This window comes from Nerophis lumbriciformis, linkage group LG17, assembly GCF_033978685.3.
Source record: "Nerophis lumbriciformis linkage group LG17, RoL_Nlum_v2.1, whole genome shotgun sequence".
NCBI lineage: Eukaryota > Metazoa > Chordata > Actinopteri > Syngnathiformes > Syngnathidae > Nerophis > Nerophis lumbriciformis.
Genome location: NC_084564.2, coordinates 28,381,545 through 28,404,861, shown reverse-complemented (window position 1 = coordinate 28,404,861; position 23,317 = coordinate 28,381,545). Strand labels below are relative to the sequence as shown.

At 42.4% G+C, this 23,317-nt stretch overlaps 1 protein-coding gene across 5 annotated transcripts in view; it reads right to left on the bottom strand.

Moving 5' to 3' along the window:
- Positions 1 to 23,317, bottom strand: part of grik4 (glutamate receptor, ionotropic, kainate 4) — a 1,016,493-nt gene that overhangs the window by 208,033 nt on the left and 785,143 nt on the right. For all 5 annotated transcript variants that reach the window (XM_061973003.2, XM_061973004.2, XM_061973005.1 and 2 more), the window contains one exon: positions 11,713 to 11,874. In XM_061973003.2, the coding sequence (XP_061828987.1) occupies positions 11,713 to 11,874 (162 nt within the window). The remainder of the gene's footprint in view (positions 1 to 11,712; positions 11,875 to 23,317) is intronic.

The following is a 23,317-nucleotide window of genomic DNA, read 5'->3' as shown; positions in this document are numbered from 1 at the left end:
CCTCGCGCCAACCTATCTCTCCGACCTCCTTCAGCCTTACTGCCCCACCCGATCCTTAAGATCAGCCGATCAGCTGCTGTTGACGGTCCCTGACACAAGGCTGAAGCTTAGAGGTGACAGAGCTTTCGCCGTTGCTGCTCCCAAGCTCTGGAACGACCTACCCCTGAGTGTTAGACAAGCCTCCTCTCTTCCTGTTTTTAAATCTCTCTTAAAAACATACTTTTATTCCATGGCTTTTAACACTGAGTGATATCCATCCTGCAATGGCGCCCCATAATACACCTGCTGTGATCCTGTTTTTATGTTTTTATGTTTTTATTAATTCTATTTTAATTATTTATTTTTTATCATGTTCTGTTTGTGTTGTGTTGTGTTTGCTCGGTACTTGTTTTATCTTTTAACCTGCTCATTGTACAGCACTTTGGCTACCCCTGTGGTAAATTTTAAATGTGCTTTATAAATAAAGTTGATTTGATTTGATTTTGATTTGATTTTGCTTCATTTATCATGTGAAATAAACAAGTTACAGCAACACCTTAGTTACATAAATCACATTATGACATAAAATGTTTAACTGCCAAAAATAAGAGGACTCAGAGGTGCTTTGAGGAACGCATCAGTTTTGTAAATCATACATTTGGACCCGAGTGTTCTATATGTGCTAGCAAAGTTAAAGGCCTACTGAAATGTGATTTTCTTATTTAAACGGGGATAGCAGGTCTATTCTATGTGTCATACTTGATCATTTTGCGATATTGCCAAATTTTTGCTGAAAGGATTTAGTAGAAAACATCGACGATAAAGTTCGCAACTTTTGGTCGCTGATAAAAAAGCCTTGCCTGTACCGGAAGTAGCAGACGAGTAGCGTGACGTCACAGGTTGTGGAGCTCCTCACATCTGCACATCGTTTACAATCATGGCCACCAGCAGCGAGAGCGATTCGGACCGAGAAAGCGACGATTTCCCCATTAATTTGAGCGAGGATGAAAGATTTGTGGATGAGGAAAGTGAGAGTGAAAGACTGGAGGGCAGTGGGAGCGATTCAGATAGGGAAGATGCTGTGAGAGGCGGGTGGGACCTGATATTCAGCTGGGAATGACTAAAACAGTAAATAAACACAAGACATATATATAATCTATTAGCCACAACAAAACCAGGCTTATATTTAATATGCCAAAAATTAATCCCGCATAACAACCACCTCCCCCCTCCCATCCATATAACCCGCCAATACAACTCAAACACACCTGCACAACACACTCAATCCCACAGCCCAAAGTACCGTTCACCTCCCCAAAGTTCATACAGCACATATATTTCCCCAAAGCTCCCAAAGTTACGTACATGACATGCACATAGCGGCACGCACGTACGGGCAAGCGATCAAATGTTTGGAAGCCGCTGCTGCATGCGTACTCACGGTACCGTGTCTGCGTATCCAACTCAAAGTCCTACTGGTAAGAGTCTCTGTTGTCCCAGTTCTCCACAGGCCAATGGTAAAGCTTGACTGTCATCTTCCGGGAATGTAAACATTGAAACACCGGCTGTGTATGTGTTGCTGCAGTCGCACGCAATACACCGCTTCCCACCTACAGCTTTCTTCTTTGCTGTCTCCATTGTTCATTGAACAAATTGCAAAAGATTCACCAACACAGATGTCCAGAATACTGTGGAATTTTGCGATGAATACAGACGACTTAATAGCTGGCCACCATGCTTTCCCAAAATGTCCTCCACAATCCGTGACGTCACGCGCTGACGTCATCATACCGAGACGTTTTCAGCAGGATATTTCGCGCAAAATTTAAAATTGCACTTTAGTAAGCCAACCCGGCCATATTGGCATGTGTTGCAATGTTAAAGATTTCATCATTGATATATAAACTATCAGACTGCGTGGTCGGTAGTAGTGGGTTTCAGTAGGCCTTTAAAATGTCAATGCGAGGATCTGCCAATGTGTTTACAGTGGTCCAAGTTCCTGTATAAAAAAGGAGCACGCTAATTTTAGGAATATGCCTACAAAAAATGTTTGTCTCCCAGGTTTTGAACTGAACTTTGTATTTGGCCCCAATGCCCCCAGTTGAATAGTCCTGCCCTACACTATTTTTTGTTGAATATAGCACATTTATTTGCAGTATAAACATGACAAAGAGTGTTATGTCACCAGTCCTACAATTATTTTTGGTTTGAAGTCTGATTAAAACAGCATTAAAGCCTCGGCAGGCCGCGTGCAAAGAGGTCAATAGCAGGGACAAGCGGTAGAAATGGATGGATGGATGGATATTGCACACCACATCAGCCCTGCAGGTATACTTGTGCATCAGTCCTAATTACTGTCAAAAACAGCGCATCATCTGCTAATGGCTTTCTTGCAAAAGTGCCGCCAGCTTTTTTTTTTTCTTTCTTTTTCTCCCAAGTTTCGAGCTAATTAGTCATAAAGCTGTGAGAAGCTGAGAAGTATTCAAGCGACCTGCTGCGAGAGCAACAGTACAACTTTTACATCACGCTGTGTTCTAAATGCTCGTTTGGCCTCTTTCACCAGCCAGCTTGTTTGCAACAGAGGGGGGCAAATTGTTGAACATTGTCTAACGGTGGTACATTCGCTGAAGTTGAATTACACACAGACGGCGTTACTAATTATTAGACTGTGTTGTTGGCGTCCAACTATAGTTCCTGACGGTACACATTGTTCTTTAGAAATCAGTTTATTTGTACCAAAACAAACATGGAGGTCGTATCTTTTCATACATACAATATCTTACAAAAGTAAATACCGTATTTTCCGGACAATAAGGCGCACTTAAAATCCTTTTTTTCCCCCTCAAAACTCGATGGTGCGCCTAATGTAAGGAATACGTTTGGTTGAGCTCACCAACCTCGAAGCAATTTTATTTGGTACATGGTGTAATGATAAGTGTGACCGGTAGATGGCAGTCAAACATAAGAGATACGAGTAGCCTGCGCGATGATGGGTCTCAAGTAAACAACACCAACAATTTAAATGCTCCATTGAAAATATGGAACATTACTACACACGGCGCTGAAAAATACATCAAAATGTTTTAGTACAACTTTGGTAAGCTATGAAAGCCGTACCGCTTGATGGATTGTACTGTGCTTCAACATAGGAGTATCATTATGGTGTGTGTATAAGGTAAGACATTATCTGGCGATTTGTTTCGCAATATTATGCAAAAGCAACTACCTGCTGATCTGTATTTAGGATCTGCATAAATCCTGAAAAATTGCACATGTCCGCCTTTGTAGTCTGTGCGGACACCGTAGTTGATAATCTTCTTCTTTTTCTCTATCTTCATGTTATGTGACATTCATCCTCCGCTGTTGCCATATCTAATATAAAGTAGTGAAAAGTTATTACTTTTATATGTCAGTAAACTCGCCATGAAAGCGCTAAAACATACCGGTGTAGTGAGTTTACATTATTCACCCAAGGAACTTTAGTTATTAGAGTTCCGGTCGGACGTTTTTTCAGGAGACATATTTCCGGTGTGGTTGTTTCCGGATGAGGAGATGCTGCTCCGTCATTGATTTGATTAAAGTCTGAATGCCATTAAAAAAGTTAGCTCCATCTTTTCACACTTCCTCCCCCCTCCGTCCTTGCACGCTACACCGCTACAACAAAGATGACGGGGAGAAGAGGCTGTCGAAGGTAAATAAGAGCGCCCACAAAACGGCGCATCCTGAAGAGACTGTCAGAAAGTGACTTGAAGATGATCTGTAAAACATCATCTATGCAACATTTTGACCAAAGAACCAGCATTACATGTTATGTAGACCACAAGGAAGTGTTTTACATTCTGAAAAAAATAATAATAATATGACTCCTTTTAATGCGCCCTATAATCTGGTGTGTCTAATATATGAAAAAAGAAAAAAAAAAATAGACCATTCATCGACAGTGCGCCTTATAATCCGGTGCGCCCTATGGTCCGGAAAATACGGTACTCAAGAGACAATCGTGTAGACCTGCAACTTGGATGTAGTTTAGAGCAGTCTCTGTACAGGTTGTAGAGCAGCAGGCTTAGAGGTGTTAGATAAATGGCACCAAGAAGTATTTTATAACATTTTTCAAAAATGAATAATTTGCTTTTTTTTATCATCTTATGAAGCAACCTGTATTAACAGTGTTTAAGGCATATTAATTAATGCTAATAAAAAAAAAAAAAACATGTTGACCCTGTGATGAGGTGGCGACTCGTCCAGGGTGAGTGCAGCTGGCATAGGCACAAGCCCCCCGCGACGCAGAGAGGGACAAACGATAGTAAATTGATGGATGGATGTATAGCTGTTTACTGTAGATATACCGCATTTAATGGACTATAGAGCGCACCGTTATATAAGCCAAACCCACTGAATTTGAAAGGAAAATAATATATGTTAATTAATGTTGTCCCGATACCAATATTTTTGGTACGGTACCAAAATTATTTTGATACTTTTCGGTACTTTTCTAAATGAAGGGGATCACAAAAAATGGCATTATTGGCTTTATTTTAACAAAAACTCTTAGGGTACATTAAACATATGTTTCTTATTGCAAGTTTGTCCTGAAATAAAATAGTGAACATACGAGACAACTTGTCTTTTAGTAGTAAGTAAACAAACAAAGGCTCTTAATTAGTCTGCTGACATATGCAGTAACATATTGTGTCATTTATCTACCTATTATTTTGTTCAAATTATTAAGGTGGTAGAAAATGAATTATTAATCTACTTGTTCATTTACTGTTAATATCTGCTTACTTTCTCTTTCAACATGTTCTATCTACACTTCTGTTAAAATGTAATAATCACTTATTCTTCTATTGTTTGATACTTGACATTAGTTTTGGATAATGCCACAAATTTGGGTATCGATCTGATACCAAGTAGTTACAGGATCATACATTGGTCGTATTCAAAGTCCTCATGTGTCCAGGGACATATTTTCTGAGTTTATAAACATAATATACATTTTTTTTTAAACGAAAGAACATGTGATGCTAAAAAATATTGACGTAATCAGAAGAATCAGAATCAGCTTTATTGTCATTACGCAAGGTAACGAGATTGAGGCCATTCCATACAGTGCGATGTGTGCATGCTAGAAAAACAATGTGCAAATATATACAAATTTAAAAAATGTAGAAGTGCAATGAATATGGTGTGAAATGAATATATACATGAAAAAAAACAAAAAAAAAACAGGGTGGTTGGTGGAATGGGTTATTGCACCGAAGAGAAGGCAGTTATGAGGGACAATGGGGCAGTCCGTTCAGGATGGTTATGGCCCTGGGGAAGAAGCTGTTCTTTAGCCTGTTTGTTTTGGTTTTAATGCACCTGTAGCGCTTCCCAGAGGGCAGCAGGTGGAACAGGTCAGAGCCAGGGTGGGTGCTGTCCTTGATGATGGCACTGGCTCTGTTGAGGCAGCGGGAGGTGTAGATGTCCGTCAGAGAGGGGAGAGGGCGGCCGATGATCTTCTGAGCCGTCTTGACCACTCTTTGCAGCCTCTCCCTGTCTGCTGCAGTGCAGCTGCCGTACCATACCGTAATACAGTAGGTCAGCAGGCTCTCGATGGACGAGCGGTAGAAGGTCAGCAGCAGGTCAGGCTTCAGGTTGTACTTCCCGAGGACTCTAAGGAAGTGTAGCCGCTGCTGAGCCTTCTTGATGATTGATGTGGTGTTGACTGTCCAGGAGAAGTCATTAGAGATGTGGACTCCAAGGTACCTGAAGGTGTGGACCCTCTCTACACGCTCGCCGTTGATGTAGAGGGGGGCAGGGTCGGTGCTGCTCCTCCTGAAGTCGACGATGATCTCTCTGGTCTTGCTGGTGTTGAGAGCGAGGTTGTTCTCCGAAGACCAGGCCGTCAGCTTCAGGACCTCCTCTCTGTAGGCAGCCTCGTCACCCCTGGAGATGAGCCCGACCACTGTGGTATCGTCGGCGAACTTGACGGTAAGGTTGTCACTGTGGGCCGGACTGCAGTCATGGGTGTAAAGGCAGTAGAGGAGGGGGCTCAGCACACAGCCCTGTGGGGAGCCGATGCTCAGCGTGCGGGAGGATGAGAGGTGCGGGCCAAGTCTCACATTCTGGGGTCGGTCCGTTAGGAAGTCCCTTATCCAGGCGTTTGTGAGAGGGGGGAGGCCAAGAGTGTCCAGTTTATTGCAGAGTCTGTCCGGGATTATTGTATTGAAGGCAGAGCTATAGTCCACAGAGAGCATCCGGACGTAGCTCTGCTGCTGCTCCAGGTGGTTCAGAGCAGAGTGGAGAGCAACAGCGATGGCGTCCTCTGTGCACCTGTTCGCCCGGTATGCGAACTGGTGGGGGTCGAAGTCTGGAGGGATATGGTCCTTGATGTGCTGGAGAACAAGTCGCTCGAAGCACTTCATGATTACCGGAGTGAGGGCCACTGGTCAGTAATCATTCAGGCTGGTGATGGGAGACTTCTTCGGCACCGGGATTATTGTAGATGACTTCAGGCAGGATGGGATGACTGCCTGAGCCAGGGAGAGGTTGAAGATCCTGGTGAGGGGGGGAGCGAGCTGGTGGGCGCACGTCCTGAGCACCTTTCCAGGTACTCCGTCTGGTCCGGTAGCCTTCCTGGGGTTCACAGCCAGGAGCACTCGTCTGACACTGTGCTCCTGTACAGTGAGTGGAGTGGCGCCGGAGCCCGGTGGGGGCGGGGGCAGGGCTGGAGCAGATGAGTGTCGCTGGGGGGTTTCGAAACGGGCAAAGAAACAGTTAAGCTCCTCTGCCAGTGTCGCACTCTGATCCGCAGTTGTCATATTGCAGCCTCTGAAGTTCGTGATGTCATGAATGCCCCGCCACACCTCCCGTGAGTTTTTGCTGGACAGATGGGACTCTATGCACCTCCTGTGGTCCGCCTTTGCTTTTTTAATCCCTCTCTTCAGGTCGGCTCTAGCAACACTGTACAGTGCCCTGTCCCCTGACCTGAAGGCTGCGTCGCGGGCCCTGAGGAGTGTGCGGACCTGGCTGGTTATCTTGTTGGGGTAAACCCGGATGGTTTTTTCCACAGTCACCTTCCCGATGCAGAACTTTATGTAGTCCAGCACCGTTCCTGTGGCTGTCTCCAGCTCCTGTTGTTGGAAGAGGTCCCAGTCTGTGTGTTGGAAGCAGTCCTGAAGTTTGGGGAGTGCATCGTCAGGCCAGGTCATAACAGTCTTTGTGATAGGCCTGGCCTGGCGTCTGATGGGGGTGTAGGTAGGAGAGAGCAGGAGGGAAAGATGGTCTGACTGTCCAAGCTGGGGGAGGAATGTAGCTCTTTACGCGTGCTTTATGTTGGTATACACGTGGTCCAGGGTGTTCTTGCCCCTTGTAGAACACTTCACGTGCTGGTAGAACTTAGGGAGTACAGTCTTCAGATTGGCCTTATTAAAATCCCCTGCTATGATATGAACACCGTCGGGGTGGGCCCGCTGCTGTTCGTTGACGGTGTTCAGCAGAAGAGAGAGCGCTGTGTTTACTTTGGCGTCCGGTGGAATATACACAGCCGTGATGATAACAACAGACAGCTCTCTCGGGAGAAAAAAAGGCCGACATCTAACAGACATGTACTCCACGTCCGGGCAACAGTGCTGTTCAGTGATTGTCCCGTTGTTGCACCAGTTCTCATGCACGTAGATACAGAGCCCCCCTCCTCTGCTCTTACCGGAGTCCTTAGTTCTGTCCCGGCGGAGCAGAGTGCGTCCGGCTAGCTGCATGCTAGCATCGGGTATTTCCGGGTGAAGCCAGGTTTCGATGATAATCATAGCACAACAGTCCCGAACATAGCGGTTTCCAGCATGTTGTAACTCCAGGTCGTCCATCTTCTGTACAAGGGATCTGGCATTAGAGAGGAACAGGCTCGGTAGAGGTGGCTTGTGGGGTTGTTTCCTAAGCCTGAGCAAGACGCCGGACCTGCGGCCACGCTTCTGCTTCCTCTCCCTCCTCCGTCTACGCCGTCTCCCAGACCCGACAACAAACCACGGAGAGCCCTGTGCTCTCGCTATGTCATCTGGGATGTTGTGCTCGTGGTGAAAGTCGCTCGAAACAGATATCTGGTTTCGAGTTACCGATATCCAAGAGTGACTGGCGGGTGTACCGGGTGTTTGCAGTACAGGTGGTGCACAAAAGGAAAAAAAACATGAAGAAAAGAAGGAAGAAAGAGCACTGAAATGGAGAGCCGTAAGCCGCTGCGTCTGTGCGCGCCGCCATCTTGGATTTTTTTTTTTTTTTTTTTATTTATTTATTTTTTTTAAATCATAGTAGTATCGACTAGATACGCTACTGTCCTTGGTATCATTACAGTGGATGTTAGGTGTGGATCCACCAATGGCGTTTGTTTACATTTTGACGCCGGTGAGAGGAGGACCGGTACTTTTCAGAGGCGATATAGTACCGAATATGATTCATTAGTATTGCGGTATTATACTAATATACTAGTATACTGTACACCCCTAATGTTAATATATTTTTATAGTGTTATACATGTTGACCAAAGAACCACAACTACATGTTATGTAGACCACAAGGAATGTAGAAGAAAAACAACATAATATGACCTCTTTAAGCGAAAGGAAGTTGGAGGAGTGCAAGATGTCTAACATCCACCAGTTTCACCAGTGATGTAATCATGGAGGACTGGAAGTGGATTCCATAAATAACCTGCACAGCTATGGCAGGTGCGGCTTCAGGGCCCCTAAGCAGATTGTATTCAGAGGCCTCACCCACTATAACCATTCTTTTCCACACTTTCTACTATTTGACTCAAATCAGAATACCATTAACTGCATGTTTTGGACTAAAACCAATGTGATATACATATAAAAAAAAGGTGTGTGCAAAATAACATTAACACTAACCTTCTTACCAAAAATCCTGCCAGGGATTTGTGGTGTCCCGATCTGATATGTATAAAGATATAACAATATCGGAGAATACCGGTTTGCATCTAAAATCTCTGATAAAAGTAATCCTGCACATGTTTATGTCCTTAGATGAACACACAATGTTGATATTTGTTTGTATTTTAATGTGCCCCTTCATACAAAAATAAAGCCCCCTATTGATCGCGTGGCTGTATGGCACCTAACACTAAATATTCACACTTTGAACACAATGGACATGTGACATGGTACTCACTTGGAGGCCAGCTATTCAGATTAATGTGTTCAGTCATTTTAGTGTCTATTATACAGCTATACAAGCTGACACTGACTACTCCAAACTATGGCTATTAGGGGTATAAAATGTAATCGGTACAAACGAAAACCCACTTCAATTTTAGAGATATGAATACATCGTTTGGCGAGCCTCTGGATCGACCAATATCGAGTTTGGATAGGTCGATGTCCGGTTGGAAAGTTATGAATCGGTTGATTCGAGCTCTGCTAGAAAAATAAGGACACTTCTGGGAAGACATAATACAGGAGTAATGTTGTCATAATCTCGTTTGCGACTGACAACTACAGAGCAACATAGCAGACAGCATTAAAAGAGTTTACGAACAACACCCCCCCAAATCTTAAGTGTGGTAAATGTTTGGATTGAAAAAAAAAAAGTCTGGTCAATTGGATAAAAGTATGGCCATTTGTAAAGTTTGGAAAGCAGCAATAAAGTAGCGACAGCACAACTAATCTTAGGACCCAAGTGTTGTGACGGCATGGAGACACTGAAGCGGGCGATAAGGGAGCTAGGGCAGAGTTGCCAACTGAAAAGACAAGGACACCTATCTGAAAGATTTCCAGCCCAAACTTAGCCACAACTCTGCGATGTACGTAATCACAGCATCTATTACGCTGTTCATTGTCTTTAAGATAAAAAGCTAGCTGCACAGTAAACAGCAGAATGGCACTTTTGAAATGTATTTGAACTATTACACTCAAGCTGCTGTTCTGACCTGATACTTTTTTTTTAACCATGCAAAGATTCTATCTGCATTGAATCACATCGAATCGTATCGCATCAAATCGTACTGTTTTAAAATGTTTTGTTAGCTAATCATTTTGTCACCCATATGTCTATATTCATATCAGATCGCCATGTAAGGTAGATTCACACGCCTAATGATTCTGGTTTTTATTTCATAGTATTATCCCTTAGGATCTATTCATCCATCTTCTTCCGCTTATCCGAGGTCGGGTTGTTGGGGCAGCCGCCTAAGCAGGGAATCCCAAACTTCCCTCTCCACAGCCACTTCGTCCAGCTCCTCCCAGGGAGTTCCCAGGCCAGCCGGGAGACATAGTCTTCCCAACGTGTCCTGGGTCTTCCCCGTGGCTTCCTACCGGTCGAACATGCCCAAAACATCTTCCCAGGGAGGCATTCGGGTGGCATCCTGACCAGATGCCCGAACCACCTCATCTGGCTCCTCTCGATGTGTAGGAGCAGCGGCTTTACTTTGAGCTCCTCCCGGATGACAGAGCTTCTCACCCTCTCGCTAAGGGAGAACCCCACCACCCAGCGGTGGAAACTCATTTCGGCCGCTTGAACCCGTGATTTTGTCCTTTCGGTCAAAACCCAAAGCTCATGACCATAGGTGAGGATGAGAATGTAGATCGACTGGCAAATTGAGGGCTTTGCCTTCCGGCTTAGCTCCTTCTTCACCACAACGGATCGATACAGCGTCTGCATTAGTGAAGACGCCGCACCGATCAGCCTGTCGATCTCACGATCCACTCTTCCCTCACTCTTTAACTCCTCCACTTGGGGCAAGATCTCCTCCCCAACCCGGAGATGGCACTCCACAAGTTTCCGGGCGAGAACCATGGACTCAGACTTGGAGGTGCTGATTCCCATCCCAGTTGCTTCACACTCGGCTGCGATCCAATGAAGTGAAAGCTGAAGATCAAGGCCAGATGAAGCCATCAGGACCACATGATCTGCAAAACGCAGGGACCAAATCCTGCAGCCACAAAACTGGATCCCCTCAACACCCTGACTGCGCCTAGAAATTCTGTCCATAAAAGTTATGAACAGAATCGGTGACAAAGGGCAGCCTTGGCGGAGTCCAACACTCACGGGAAACGGGTTCGACTAACTGCCGGCAATGCGGACCAAGCTCTGACACTGATCATACAAGGAGCGGACCGCCACAATCAGACAGTCCGATACACCATACTCTCTGAGCACTCCCCACAGGACTTCCCGGGGGACAAGGTCAAACGCCTTCTCCAAGTCCACAAAGCGCATGTAGACTGGTTGGACACATCCCTTAGGATGATATAATAAAATGCTCGCTGAAATGTGACGTGTAGTCATACTGCACATCCTGTGTTTCATGAAGAGTCTCTGAATATGTCTGCTTCCGTGTCTCTGACAAATGCTGCAAAAACAATCAACACACAATACAATGACAAACAAGATGTTTTTCCATTTGATGAACATGAAGGTGCAGATTTATCCATGAAATTGTAAATGTTGAGCTGGTGTGCTGGCAACATTGTGCAACGTGTAATTCCTTCAAAGTGAATGAAGACGCCATAAACGATTTTAATGAGGACGCCAGCGAACGAGCTGCCAGGAATAACAACTGGCTGAGGACATCCGCCGCAATTACAGCAGTTAACTGGATAAATGTCATACTTGTATAGTTTGTGTGTGCCGTTTTGTTTTGGGTGAGGGAGTTTGAGGTGCCTTTAAAAGGTCCGTGAGGCTTTTGTAAGAAGATAAATAATAATCATGACAATCTCAATGTGTGTGTGCGTTGTGTGGACTAACCGGTGTGCCAGCGAAGGGAACATGTTCACAGTTCTCCTGCCAGGAACGGTTGAGGCTTAGCACAAAATCCTGGAAGAATGGATGCGCTTCGTTGAAAACGGAAAAACCGACAATGTTGACCCGCTGGTCCACCACATCATCCAATTGCAGCATGGAGAATTCCTGCAAGGGGGAGGGAAAGAGATCAGGACATAAATGATGGAAATGTTACATACATGACTTTAAACCGAGTGCTGGTAGCCTGTCATGGACAGAAATACCTCACTTTTGTTACGACAGCACTTTGGTTGACTGGCAAGTGCACAATAAAACAATCAACAAAAACAAGGGAGGCTTCTCCATATCTCAGCAATTACTGATAGCTTGTTCACTTCATATGTTTTATTTAATGTTATCGTTTTCTGATAGGTAGAGATGTGCCGATAGATCGGCCACAGAATTAGTATCGGACAATTTTCCTATGCAGTAAAATGCAGATCATGAAGGCCGACACTGTATTTGTTCTTTTAGTGCTAGCAGCTAATTATGTGTCTCCATACACCAGGGCTATTTAACTGGCCATGCAAGCACTACATCCACCCTGGGGAATGACACCATACTGGCCCTTGAATTCCGTTCAAGAACACTAGAGTGCTTGGACCACTGTTAACACATTGGCAGATTCTTGCATTGACATTTTAACCTTGCCAGCAAACACAATACAGTGGGGTCCAAACTTGTGATTTACATTACTGAGCGTGTTCCTCAAAGCACCGCTTTAAAGTTCTCTCATTTTTTAAAGTAACTTTTTTCTTAATGTGATTTATGTATCCAGGGTGTTGCTGTAACTCGTTTATTTCAGATGCAGTCAGTAGTCATTGTCAGGATTGCTACTGGCAGGTTGTTCATGCGTTTGTGTTTTCCTGTGTTTGGTGTTTAGTTACTGTTCAGAGCTTTTATTTCCAAGTACATCTAGCTGCAGACCACAGACACTCTAAGTTGCAGACCGTAGGCGTAGACACTAAGTCTAAGTTGCGCCAAATCTAAGCCGCGCCCCCTAAAGATGCGCCCACAGGGGTGACGACAACGGAATTGAAGGGTGCATCAAACAGAAGGGAAGCTGGAGAGACAATACGTAATACGGAAATCAGAAATAAATAAAAAATAAAATACTGCTGAAGAAGTTTGGGTCTGGGTTTTGGTTAGAGTTGCAAACAAACGGTCGGAAAAGCTATAAAAAGTTAAAGTACCAATGATTGTCACACACACACTAGGTGTGGCGAAATTATTCTCTGCATTTGACCCATCACCCATGATCACTCCCTGGGAGGTGAGAGGAGCAGTGGGCAGCAGCAGTGAGCAGCAGCGGTGGCCAACCCTTGATGCTGAGTGCCAAGCAGGGAGGTAATGGGTCCCATTTTTAAAGTCTTTGGTATGACTCGGCCTGGGTTTGAACTCACAACCTACCAATCTCAACAACCGAAATAATACCAACCATGGTGCGTTGCATCGACCATCTTAGATTACGTTACAAATCCAATGTCCACTCCCGCATTATGTCAGCACTACAGGGGGCGTGTCTTTAAGACAAGGTTCACTTTTGTTGTCATCCCGCTTGTGGGCACGACTTTGTGTCTGCAGCTAGACCAGGGTTGGGCAATTAATTTTTACCGGGGGCCGCATGAGCAACTCGAGCACTGCTGGAGGGCCACATCGACAATATTTCAATTAAATTTTGCTCAATATTATTTTTGATAAATACCGTAAGATAAATAATAATAATAATAATAATAATAATAATTAATAATAATAATAATAATACTTTCATTTAACCTAACTTAACTTTATACCAAAAGCACTGCTTTGGAAATCATTTGTACCCCTTTCAGAGATCACATTTAGTTCCCCTTAAACATTCTCATGTTGCACAATGAAATGCAAGCATAGGATGAAGTGTGCATTCCTGTAACTTTCTCTAGTAACAGCATTCCATGATTAATATAAATAAATTAACATTAATAATAAATGACAGTAAAATAAGCACACGTATTACTGAGGAGTCATAGTGTAACTTTGTGTGGTGTTTGAGTTGTCCGACTTTTTGTGTGGCCCTAAACGCACCAGTGGTTTAGTGGTATGCGTGTTGGTGACAGATGACAAGTTGGTTTTGGCCTGGTTTGTACGGCAGAAAATGACTAGTTTTTCGAGATAGAAGCGTTTTACTCATGTTTTTGGTGTGGTTATGGCCGAATATAAACAGTTTTGCTCAATAAAGTGATCGATATAATTCCTGGCCTCGAAGCATCTTGATAGACGTTACAATAATTGAACGGTGTTCAATTGAACGGTGTTGACGAACACCGTTAGGGCCGCTTGTTGTCACTGTCACTCAGAGTTGCATTGCAAAATTACACACAATAAATGTGTTTATTTTGTTTAGAATTCAGATGGGATTTGATTTGGTGCGCGGCATATATTTGCTGTGCGCAGAGGACGCTTGAGCAGTGCGCAATTGCGCAGGCGCCCACCTTAGAGGGAACGTTGCTTGGCAGTCCATGTCTTGTTGAAAACACGTCATTCGTCATCAACTTTTCTCTTTTTAGCGTCTCGGGTGCAAACCGTGCATCACTTGTCGCTGTGCACCTTCACTTACAGGTTACACACGGACAAACGCCCATAAATAACACTTTTCAAAATAAAAGCAGCACAGTTGTATTGCGCACACGACATATATGTTTTTTCAACTCTATTTTGTAATTTGTGATTGCAGCTGTTCACATTCACTCACAATCACGCACGCACATACATCCACACGGAAGTAATACAAATAACGCTTTTCAAAACAAAAGCAGCGCCGTTGTATTGCACACTCGACATAGATACTTTTTAAAATGTATTTTGTAATTTATGATTGGCCTCACGCGGGCCGGACAGGGACGCACAAAGGGCCGGATGTGGCCCGCGGGCCGCAGAATGCCCAGGTCTGAGCTAGACCCGTCTCCTTTTTTGTATTTTCCGCTTCCTGTTTTGTGTGTCATCCTCCAATGACTTTATCCCGGGCTCTGAGCACTGTTTACCTCACCTGCTCTTGATTGGGGATCAGTGTACTCACCTAGGATAATCAAGAGAGTTTATAGTCCAGTGTCACCTGCCTCTCCGGGGTGGTTCATTGTGATTGTTTGCTCTCAGGAAGGGATGATTTTGGTTTATATTCATTTGTAAATGGTATAGCGGTGTTCTACCTTCAAGGTACTCAAAGCGCTTTGACACTATTTCCACATTCACACACTGATGGCGGGAGCTGCCATGCAAGGCCCTAACCACGACCCATCAGGAGCGAGGGTGAAGTGTCTTGCCCAAGGACAAAATGGACGTGACTAGGATGGCGGAAGCTGGGATCGAACCTAGAACCCTCAAGTTGCTGGCACAGCCGCTCTACCACCCGAGCCTCACGGTCCCATTTCCCTGCTTCCTGTGCGCTCCCACGCTGCACTAGTTTTTGTCATTAAATGGACGTGACTAGTATGGCGGAAGCTGGTATCGAAACAGGAACCCTCAGGTTGCTGGCACGGCCACTCTCCCAACTGCGCCACACAGCCATTCACGATTAAATGAACAAAAACCAGTGAAGAATCATTCTTGGATTGCCTCTGCCTTTTTTGCAAAACACAAAGTCAAATGTCAACAAGGATCCCACTGGTGCAAGTCATTGAAATTTGTAGTCATCTAGTTTATTTAGTTTAATATCCCTGCCATACACAGTTTGGAGCCGCTCCCGAAGCTAATAGTAAACATGTTATACACCAAGAGCAAGCCATTAGCAAGCTTGCTAATAGATACACTAACCGCTCAGTTAGCTTTAAAGAAAACCAATAAATAAGTGCCCAATAAATTTGTAATATTGAAGAAGTGTAGACGGAAACACGTTACAGCAGAAATAAGCTGTTTACATGAAATTAAGAAGTAGATTAATACGAATCTGGAGAATAATATAACAAGAACTGTTATGGTGTGAGGAGGGGTGATCGAGCCATAAATCGGTGGTGTACATACCAAGGGTGGTATCAGTTTATAATGGATACTCGAGTGATTAGGTTGTAGGGTAGTATGGTATACCGGTACTGGTATAGTATCGCGGTACTAATGAATCAAAAACGGTACTATACTCTGTTTGAAAAGTACTGGTTCCCGGGCATGACGATGCGTCGTCACGTCGTGACATTGCTGGTTTTACGAGCAGAGTAATTACAAGCAGACACATGGTGTTGACGAAAAAGGGAGAACAGACGCATTTTGGCTTAAAAACTAAAGATAAAGGTGAAGTTATAACACTGAAAGGCCCTCAGGAAGAGGTGCTTTGAGACATGGCTTGCTAGCTAGCGGCGGACGTCCATTCGCAGTCTGCTGTGTTTTAGCTACTTCTAAATCACTAATCCTCGCCTCCATGGCAACAAATAAAGTATGTTTCGTACAAGTTTCATTATCACTGCAGGACGAGGAATAGCTAAACATGCTTCACTACACACCGTAGGAGGATACAATAGCTAACTGCTAAACCCTGAATGTAAACAAATGCCATGGGTGGATCTACACCTGACATCCACTGTAATGATACCAAGTATAATAGTGTATCTAGTCAATGCTACTATGATTACATCAATATAGTTTATCGTTCCAAAATCTTTTTTCCTTTTTTTAGAATTCATATTATGTTTATAAACTCAGGAAATACGTCCCTCGACACATGAGGACTTTGAATATGACCAATGTATGATCCTGTAACTACTTGGTATCGGATCGATACCTACATTTGTGGTATCATCCAAAAGTATCAAACAAGAGAAGAATAAGTGATTATTACATTTTAACAGAAGTGTAGATAGAACATGTTAAAAGAGAAAGTAAGCAGATATTAACAGTAAATTAACAAGTGGATTGATAATCAATTTTTACAGCTTGTCCATCATAATTTTGACAAAATTCGAATGATAAATGACACAATATGTTACTGCATAAGTCAGCAGACAAATTAGAAGTCTTTGTTTGTTTACGTACTACTCAAAGACAAGTTGTCTTGTATGTTCACTACTTTATTTAAGGACAAACTTGCAATAAGAAACATATGTTTAATGTACCCTAAAATGTTTTGTTAAAACAAAGCCAATAATGCAATTTTTTTGTGGTCAACCTTGTTTAGAAAAGTACCGAAAAGTATCGTAACACATTTTGGTATCAGTACCGGTATTAAAATATTGGTATCGGGACACCCCTATTAGGTTGTTACTTTTATTTTCTCAAAATATTTTTGTTGTTTTGTTGTTGTTTTTAATAATGTTTACAAAATAAGGGAATACATCCTTGGACACAGGAGGACAAAACAAACAAACAAAGGACTTAAGTATGTGATCAAACAATTCCATGTAATAAAAGAAAAAAATAACTAGTTTAAAAATGTACTTGGTATTTTTAAAATGTCAACAGCACGCACCTTGAATAAATTTAAAAATGTACAGTAAATACATGTTATCGGTATTGGTAATGTTTCTGGATTCGGCAGCATATAACCCTGATCATACATATACTCGCAGTAGGGAATGGATTCATATGGCCCCATTCCTGGGTGGAACTCGCATGAGAGGAAGGTGGGGGGGGTTAATCATTTTGCAATGCAGTCTACTAAAAATGATGGAAAGTCCCACTTTACACAGAAACTGACGGTATAGTCAAAGTTGGAATTGCCACAAAACACATTTAAATATAATCGACACCCTACCACCATCTGGCGACTAAAGTAGAAAGTGCACCCCCTCAATTTGTCACGTTTCATGTGTCAGGTCGACTGTGACGAATGCAAAGAAGGAATAAAGTGAAAACAAAGGACGAGGAGTGAATAATGTGGTTGATAAACAGTCAAAAGAAGTGGTGTCAGTTTGGAATTGAAGCAGGTTGATAGCAAGCTGAGGGAAAATAATATAGATGTTTCTTATTTTTGCTTTTAGGGATGAGCCGCTTTGCCTCTGCCTAGGGGGTGGGGGTGGGGGGGGGGGAAGCACCAACAGGGGACAGGTGGAGATAGAGATGAGTAAGCGAAGGGTGGCGAGGAGTGAAGGGGGGTTCGGGGGGGGGGGGGGGGGGGGGGGTGCTGATGTTTCCTGAAGCCTAACCGAGGTGTCAGGAATCCAGATCCCCTCCAATCCAAGCCCTTTTCTAGCAGCCCCTGTGCCATCTAGTATTTGACAGCCTGACTGTCACCGAGCCAGGCCACGGATGGTGAAGATAAGCAGGGATAGATGGATGGAAGACTGAGGTGGAAAACAGGAGAAGGTGTACGGATGAAATGTTTATTAGTTTTTCTTTCTTTCCCCGTGCAGGATATAGCAAAAGCCTGCTTCAAAAACATTTTTGACAAAGTTAAAATTTTGAGCGTTTTTACTTCACACCGCAGCGCGTTTTAACCTTTTGCTTAATTGCTTGGTGCATAATGCATGAATAATAATGATGAAGCATATGCCAACAGCTGCAGTCCTACAAAGGTGTACAAGTTGGTCCTGATCCAAAATGGGCTTTGCAGAGTTATGAGTTCTACATGCTTCCAATTGTAGTCTGAAAGCAGGATCTAATAGATAAATGTTTGCTTTTTGAGTTTCCCTTGTTCAGTTTTGTATAGGGATGTCCGATAATGGCTTTTTTGCCGATATCCGATATTCCGATATTGTCCAACTCTTAATTACCGATACCGATATCAACCGATACCGATATATACAGTCGTGGAATTAACACATTATTATGCCTAATTTGGACAACCAGGTATGGTGAAGATAAGGTCCTTTAAAAAAATAAAATAAAAATAAAATAAGCTCAATAAATAAATAAAAAAATCTTGAATAAAAAAAGAAAGTAAAACAATATAAAAACAGTTACATAGAAACTAGTAATTAATGAAAATGAGTAAAATTAACTGTTAAAGGTTAGTACTATTAGTGGACCAGCAGCACGCACAATCATGTGTGCTTACTGACTGTATCCCTTGCAGATTGTATTGATATATATTGACATATAATGTAGGAACCAGAATATTAATAACAGAAAGAAACAACCCTTTTGTGTGAATGAGTGTACATGGGGGAGGGAGGTTTTTTTGGGTTGGTGCACTAATTGTAAGTGTATCTTGTGTTTTTTATGTTGATGTAATTAAAAAAAAACAAACAAACAAAACAAACAAAAAACATACCGATAAAAAAAACAAAAACGATACCGATAATTTCCGATATTACATTTTAAAGCATTTATCGGCCGATAATATCGGCAGGCCGATATTATCGGACATCTCTAGTTTTGTACCATTAACTTTTACTAAAACCTCCAGAGGGGATGGCATGGATTGGAGCAACACAATTTGCAAATTTCATTTAATTGATTACTGTGGTGTTTTGAAGCATGCAATGTGATGTAAACACCAGCTTGACTTGTTCCTCCTCCTTCCAGTTTGACCATGTGACATAACCCAGGGGATTCGGCCACCTGCCTTTATCCCATACCGTACGCACACTCCGGTCGTTCGTATGAGAGACGAGTGTGCTGACCACCGAGCTAAAAGCCCAGGATGGTTAACGTGGCATCCAGCACACTTTTGAAGTTGTCAGGGAGTGAGGTTTACTAGCAAACATATATATTTGTACGCAGATTTTTGCAATTTTGGGGTCAAACTCAGTCATTAGGCCCCGAGCACCACAGGTGTGATACAGAGCGCCGCAAGGATCCTATGAAATTGCTGTGTTTTTGAAATTATTGTTGTTATTATTATTAGTAATATTATTTTCCTTGTTTAGACGGCTTTTTGAGGCCCTTAACATGCATGAAAACTCCCCAAAATTTTGCAAGCGTGTCAGATTCGGCAACAATGTTTATATTTTGGTATTTTCTGGACCATAGGGCGCACCGGATTATAAGGCGCACTGGCAATGAGCGGATCTATTCAGGTCTATTTTCATACAAAAGGCGCACCGGATTATAGGGTGCATTAAGGGGTCATATTATGATTTTTTTTCTAAATGTAAAAGACTTCCTTGTGATCTACACAACATGTAATGGTGGTTCTTTGGTCAAAATGTTGCATAGATGATGTTTTACAGATCATCTTCAAGCCGTTTTCTGACAGTCGCTTCCGGATGCGCCGTTTTGTGGGCGGTCTTATTTACGTGGCTCACCTTCGACAGCGTCTTCTCCCCGTCATCTATGTTGTAGCGGTGTAGCGTGCAAGGACGGGGGTGTAAGAAGTGTCAAAAAATGGAGCTAACTGTTTTAATGACATTCAGACTTTACTTCAATCAATAACGGAGCAGCATCTCCTCATCCGCCAGAAATGTGTCCCGTGAAAAACTGTCCGACCGGAACTCTCTAATAACTAAAGTTCCTCGGGTGAATAATGTAAACTCACTACACCGGTTTGTTTTAGCGCTTTCATGGCGAGTGTACTGACAGATATTAGTAAAAACTTTACACTACTTTATATTAGAAATGGCAACAGCGGAGGATGAATGTCACATAACAAGAAGATAGAGAAAAATAAGTAGTTTACCGACTACGGACGCATGCAATTTTTCAGGATTTATGCAGATCCCAAATACAGATCATTAGGTACCAGAAGGTGTGATAAATTGCTTTTGCATAATATTGCGAAACAAACGCCAGATCATATGTCTTACCTTATACACACACCATAATAATACTCCTATGTTTAATGCGTTGACAATACATCAAGCGGTGCGGCTTCATAGTTTACCAAAGTCGTACTAAAACATTTTCATAGATTTTTGAGCGCTGTGTGTACTGTTCTATATATTCAATGGAACATTTAAAATGTTGGTGTAGTTTACTTAAGACCCATCATAGTGCAGGCTACACTTATCTCTTATGTCTGACTGTCATCTACTGGTCACACTTATCATTACACCATGTACCAAATAAAATAGCCTCGAGGTGGCTAAGCTCAACCGAACGTATTCCTTACATTAGGTGCACCGGGTTACAAGGCGCACTGTCAAGTTTTGAGACAAAAAAAAAAAAAATTTTAAGTGTGCCTTATAGTCCGGAAAATACGTTAAGCAGATTTTTGCAACTTTTGGGTCAAACTCAGTCATTAGGGTCCGAGCACCACAGGTGTGATGCAGAGTGTCACAAGGACCCTATGAAATTGTTGTTTTGTATTACTGTTGTTATTATCAGTATTATTATTATCCCCGTTTAGATGGCTTTTTGAGGCCCTTGACATGCATAAAAACTCTACAAAATGTTTGCAAGCACATCAGATTCGTCGAAAAATTTTATATTTTGGGGATCCTGAACATTTTATTTCAAATTTGGGTCTCCAGTGCCACCTTTTAAAATTAGACAAAAATAGCCCCTCACACCAGTTTCACCTAGCACAGGGGTAGGGAACCTATGGCTCTCGAGCCAGATGTTAGCTGACATTGCTTAACACCATAAGTAATGAATAATTCCGCTGGTAATCACAGTGTAAAAAATGATGTTCAAAATATAAAACCTTCTCATGCATTTTAATCCATCCATTCGTTTTCTACCGCACCTGTTCAAGAAGTCACATTAATGGTAAGAAGTATTTTATTTATTATTGGTTAGCTTCAGAATAACAATGTTGTTACAAAGAATACGAGACTTATTATACTCTAAAAATGTTGGTCTTACTTAAAAATGCACGCATTTAGTTGTATTCAGTGATAAAAAATATTGTATGGCTCTCACGGAAATAAATTATTAAATATTTTCATGGCTCTCTCAACCAAAACGGTTCCCGACCCCTGAGTCCTAGCGGCACAAAAATCGCTGGTCATGACAGGACGTACGCAAAAGTCTCAAGAACATATACATATACATCTTGGTTTCTGTCGGCCATTTTTCGGCAAAAAACAGGGGTCTTACTTTAACAAACTCCTTCTCGGGACGTAGACCAAATGAGTTGCGTTAAAAATCACAGCTACTATTTACATTTTTTTTTGTATTTACCATTCATGTACAACAACATTGTCACGGCATGATCAGTACCGGAACACATGTTGTGCATCGACTACGTCACTTCCTGTCGACTTATTATAGATCGTGAGGTGACAAGCCCATCATTTATTGTCATGATTAAAAAATATTATTTCTGTGACTTCAAAGTGCTATCCACACATCAACCTTGCAATATGCCGGTGTGACTATTATTCATCATTTTTGAATGTAATTATTTATTCCGGCAGACAGACATATATATAGCAACACTTTATTACTTTTTGTAATTTGAAAGACATGCAACGGCACCCACCGAAAAGGGACACGGGAAAAAAGCAAGAATGTTTATCCATGTCCCGCCCCTAATTTACAATCAATTTATATGTTGGTCATATATGTTGGTTATATAGTCCAAGTTTCAACAGCAGATTTGATGGATACATGACAATTTCAGAACAATAATAACATATGATAATGCCAAGTCAGTATACATACACCAATATGGATATAATAGCATTGAGCGACCATGAGATTAGCTCCATATTGCCTGGGTATCTTTCATCTTCTGAAGCCTTGTCTGCTGTGTTATGTCCCTTATTCCACAGTGAGTTATTTTACACCTGTGTCCCACAGTTGAGATAGTCCAAACAACTAGACATGTTTTTGATAGTTTCCCAACAACGCATTTTTTACCGCAATGTTGAACACTCTTAGGCTCATTTCTCCGCTCACATTGTCCCACAGTTTCACCCCCGCTATAGATAACGTTTGAGCCTTGAATGTGGAATTTACCATGTTATGTTTGAATTTCAGGACACCCCTGAGTCCATGTGGACCATCTCTGAGTGAAAACAGACTCTGTATATTTGTAGGTAGAGCCCTTTGTGAGGCCATAAACATAACTTGAAGGCTACTGAATTGGATTATATCATGTAGTTTAAAGGGGAACATTATCACAATTTCAGAATGGTTAAACCATTAAAAATCAGTTCCCAGTGGCTTATTATATTTTTGGAAGTTTTTTTCAAAATTTTACCCATCACGCAATATCCCTAAAAAAAGCTTCAAAGTGCCTGATTTTAACCATCGTTATAAACACCCGTCCATTTTCCTGTGACGTCACATAGTGAAGCCAACACAAACAAACATGGCGGAAGGAACAGCAAGCTAGAGCGACATTAGCTCGGATTCAGACTCGGATTTCAGCGGCTTAAGCAATTCAACAGATTACCTACGTATTGAAACGGATGGTTCTAGTATGGAGGCAGGTAGCAAAAACGAAATTGAAGAAAAAACTGAAGCTATTGAGCCATATTGGATTGAACCGTATGCAAGCGACGAAAACGACACGACAGCCAGCGACACGGGAGGAAGCGAGGACGAATTTGGCGATCGCCTTCTAACCAACGATTGGTATGTGTTTGATTGGCATTAAAGGAAACTAACAACTATGAACTAGGTTTACAGCATATGAAATACATTTGGCAACAACATGCACTTTCAGAGTGCAGACAGCCCAATTTTCATCAATTAATATATTCTGTAGACATACCCTCATCCGCGCTCTTTTCCTGAAAGCTGATCTGTCCAGTTTTGGAGTTGATGTGAGCCAAGA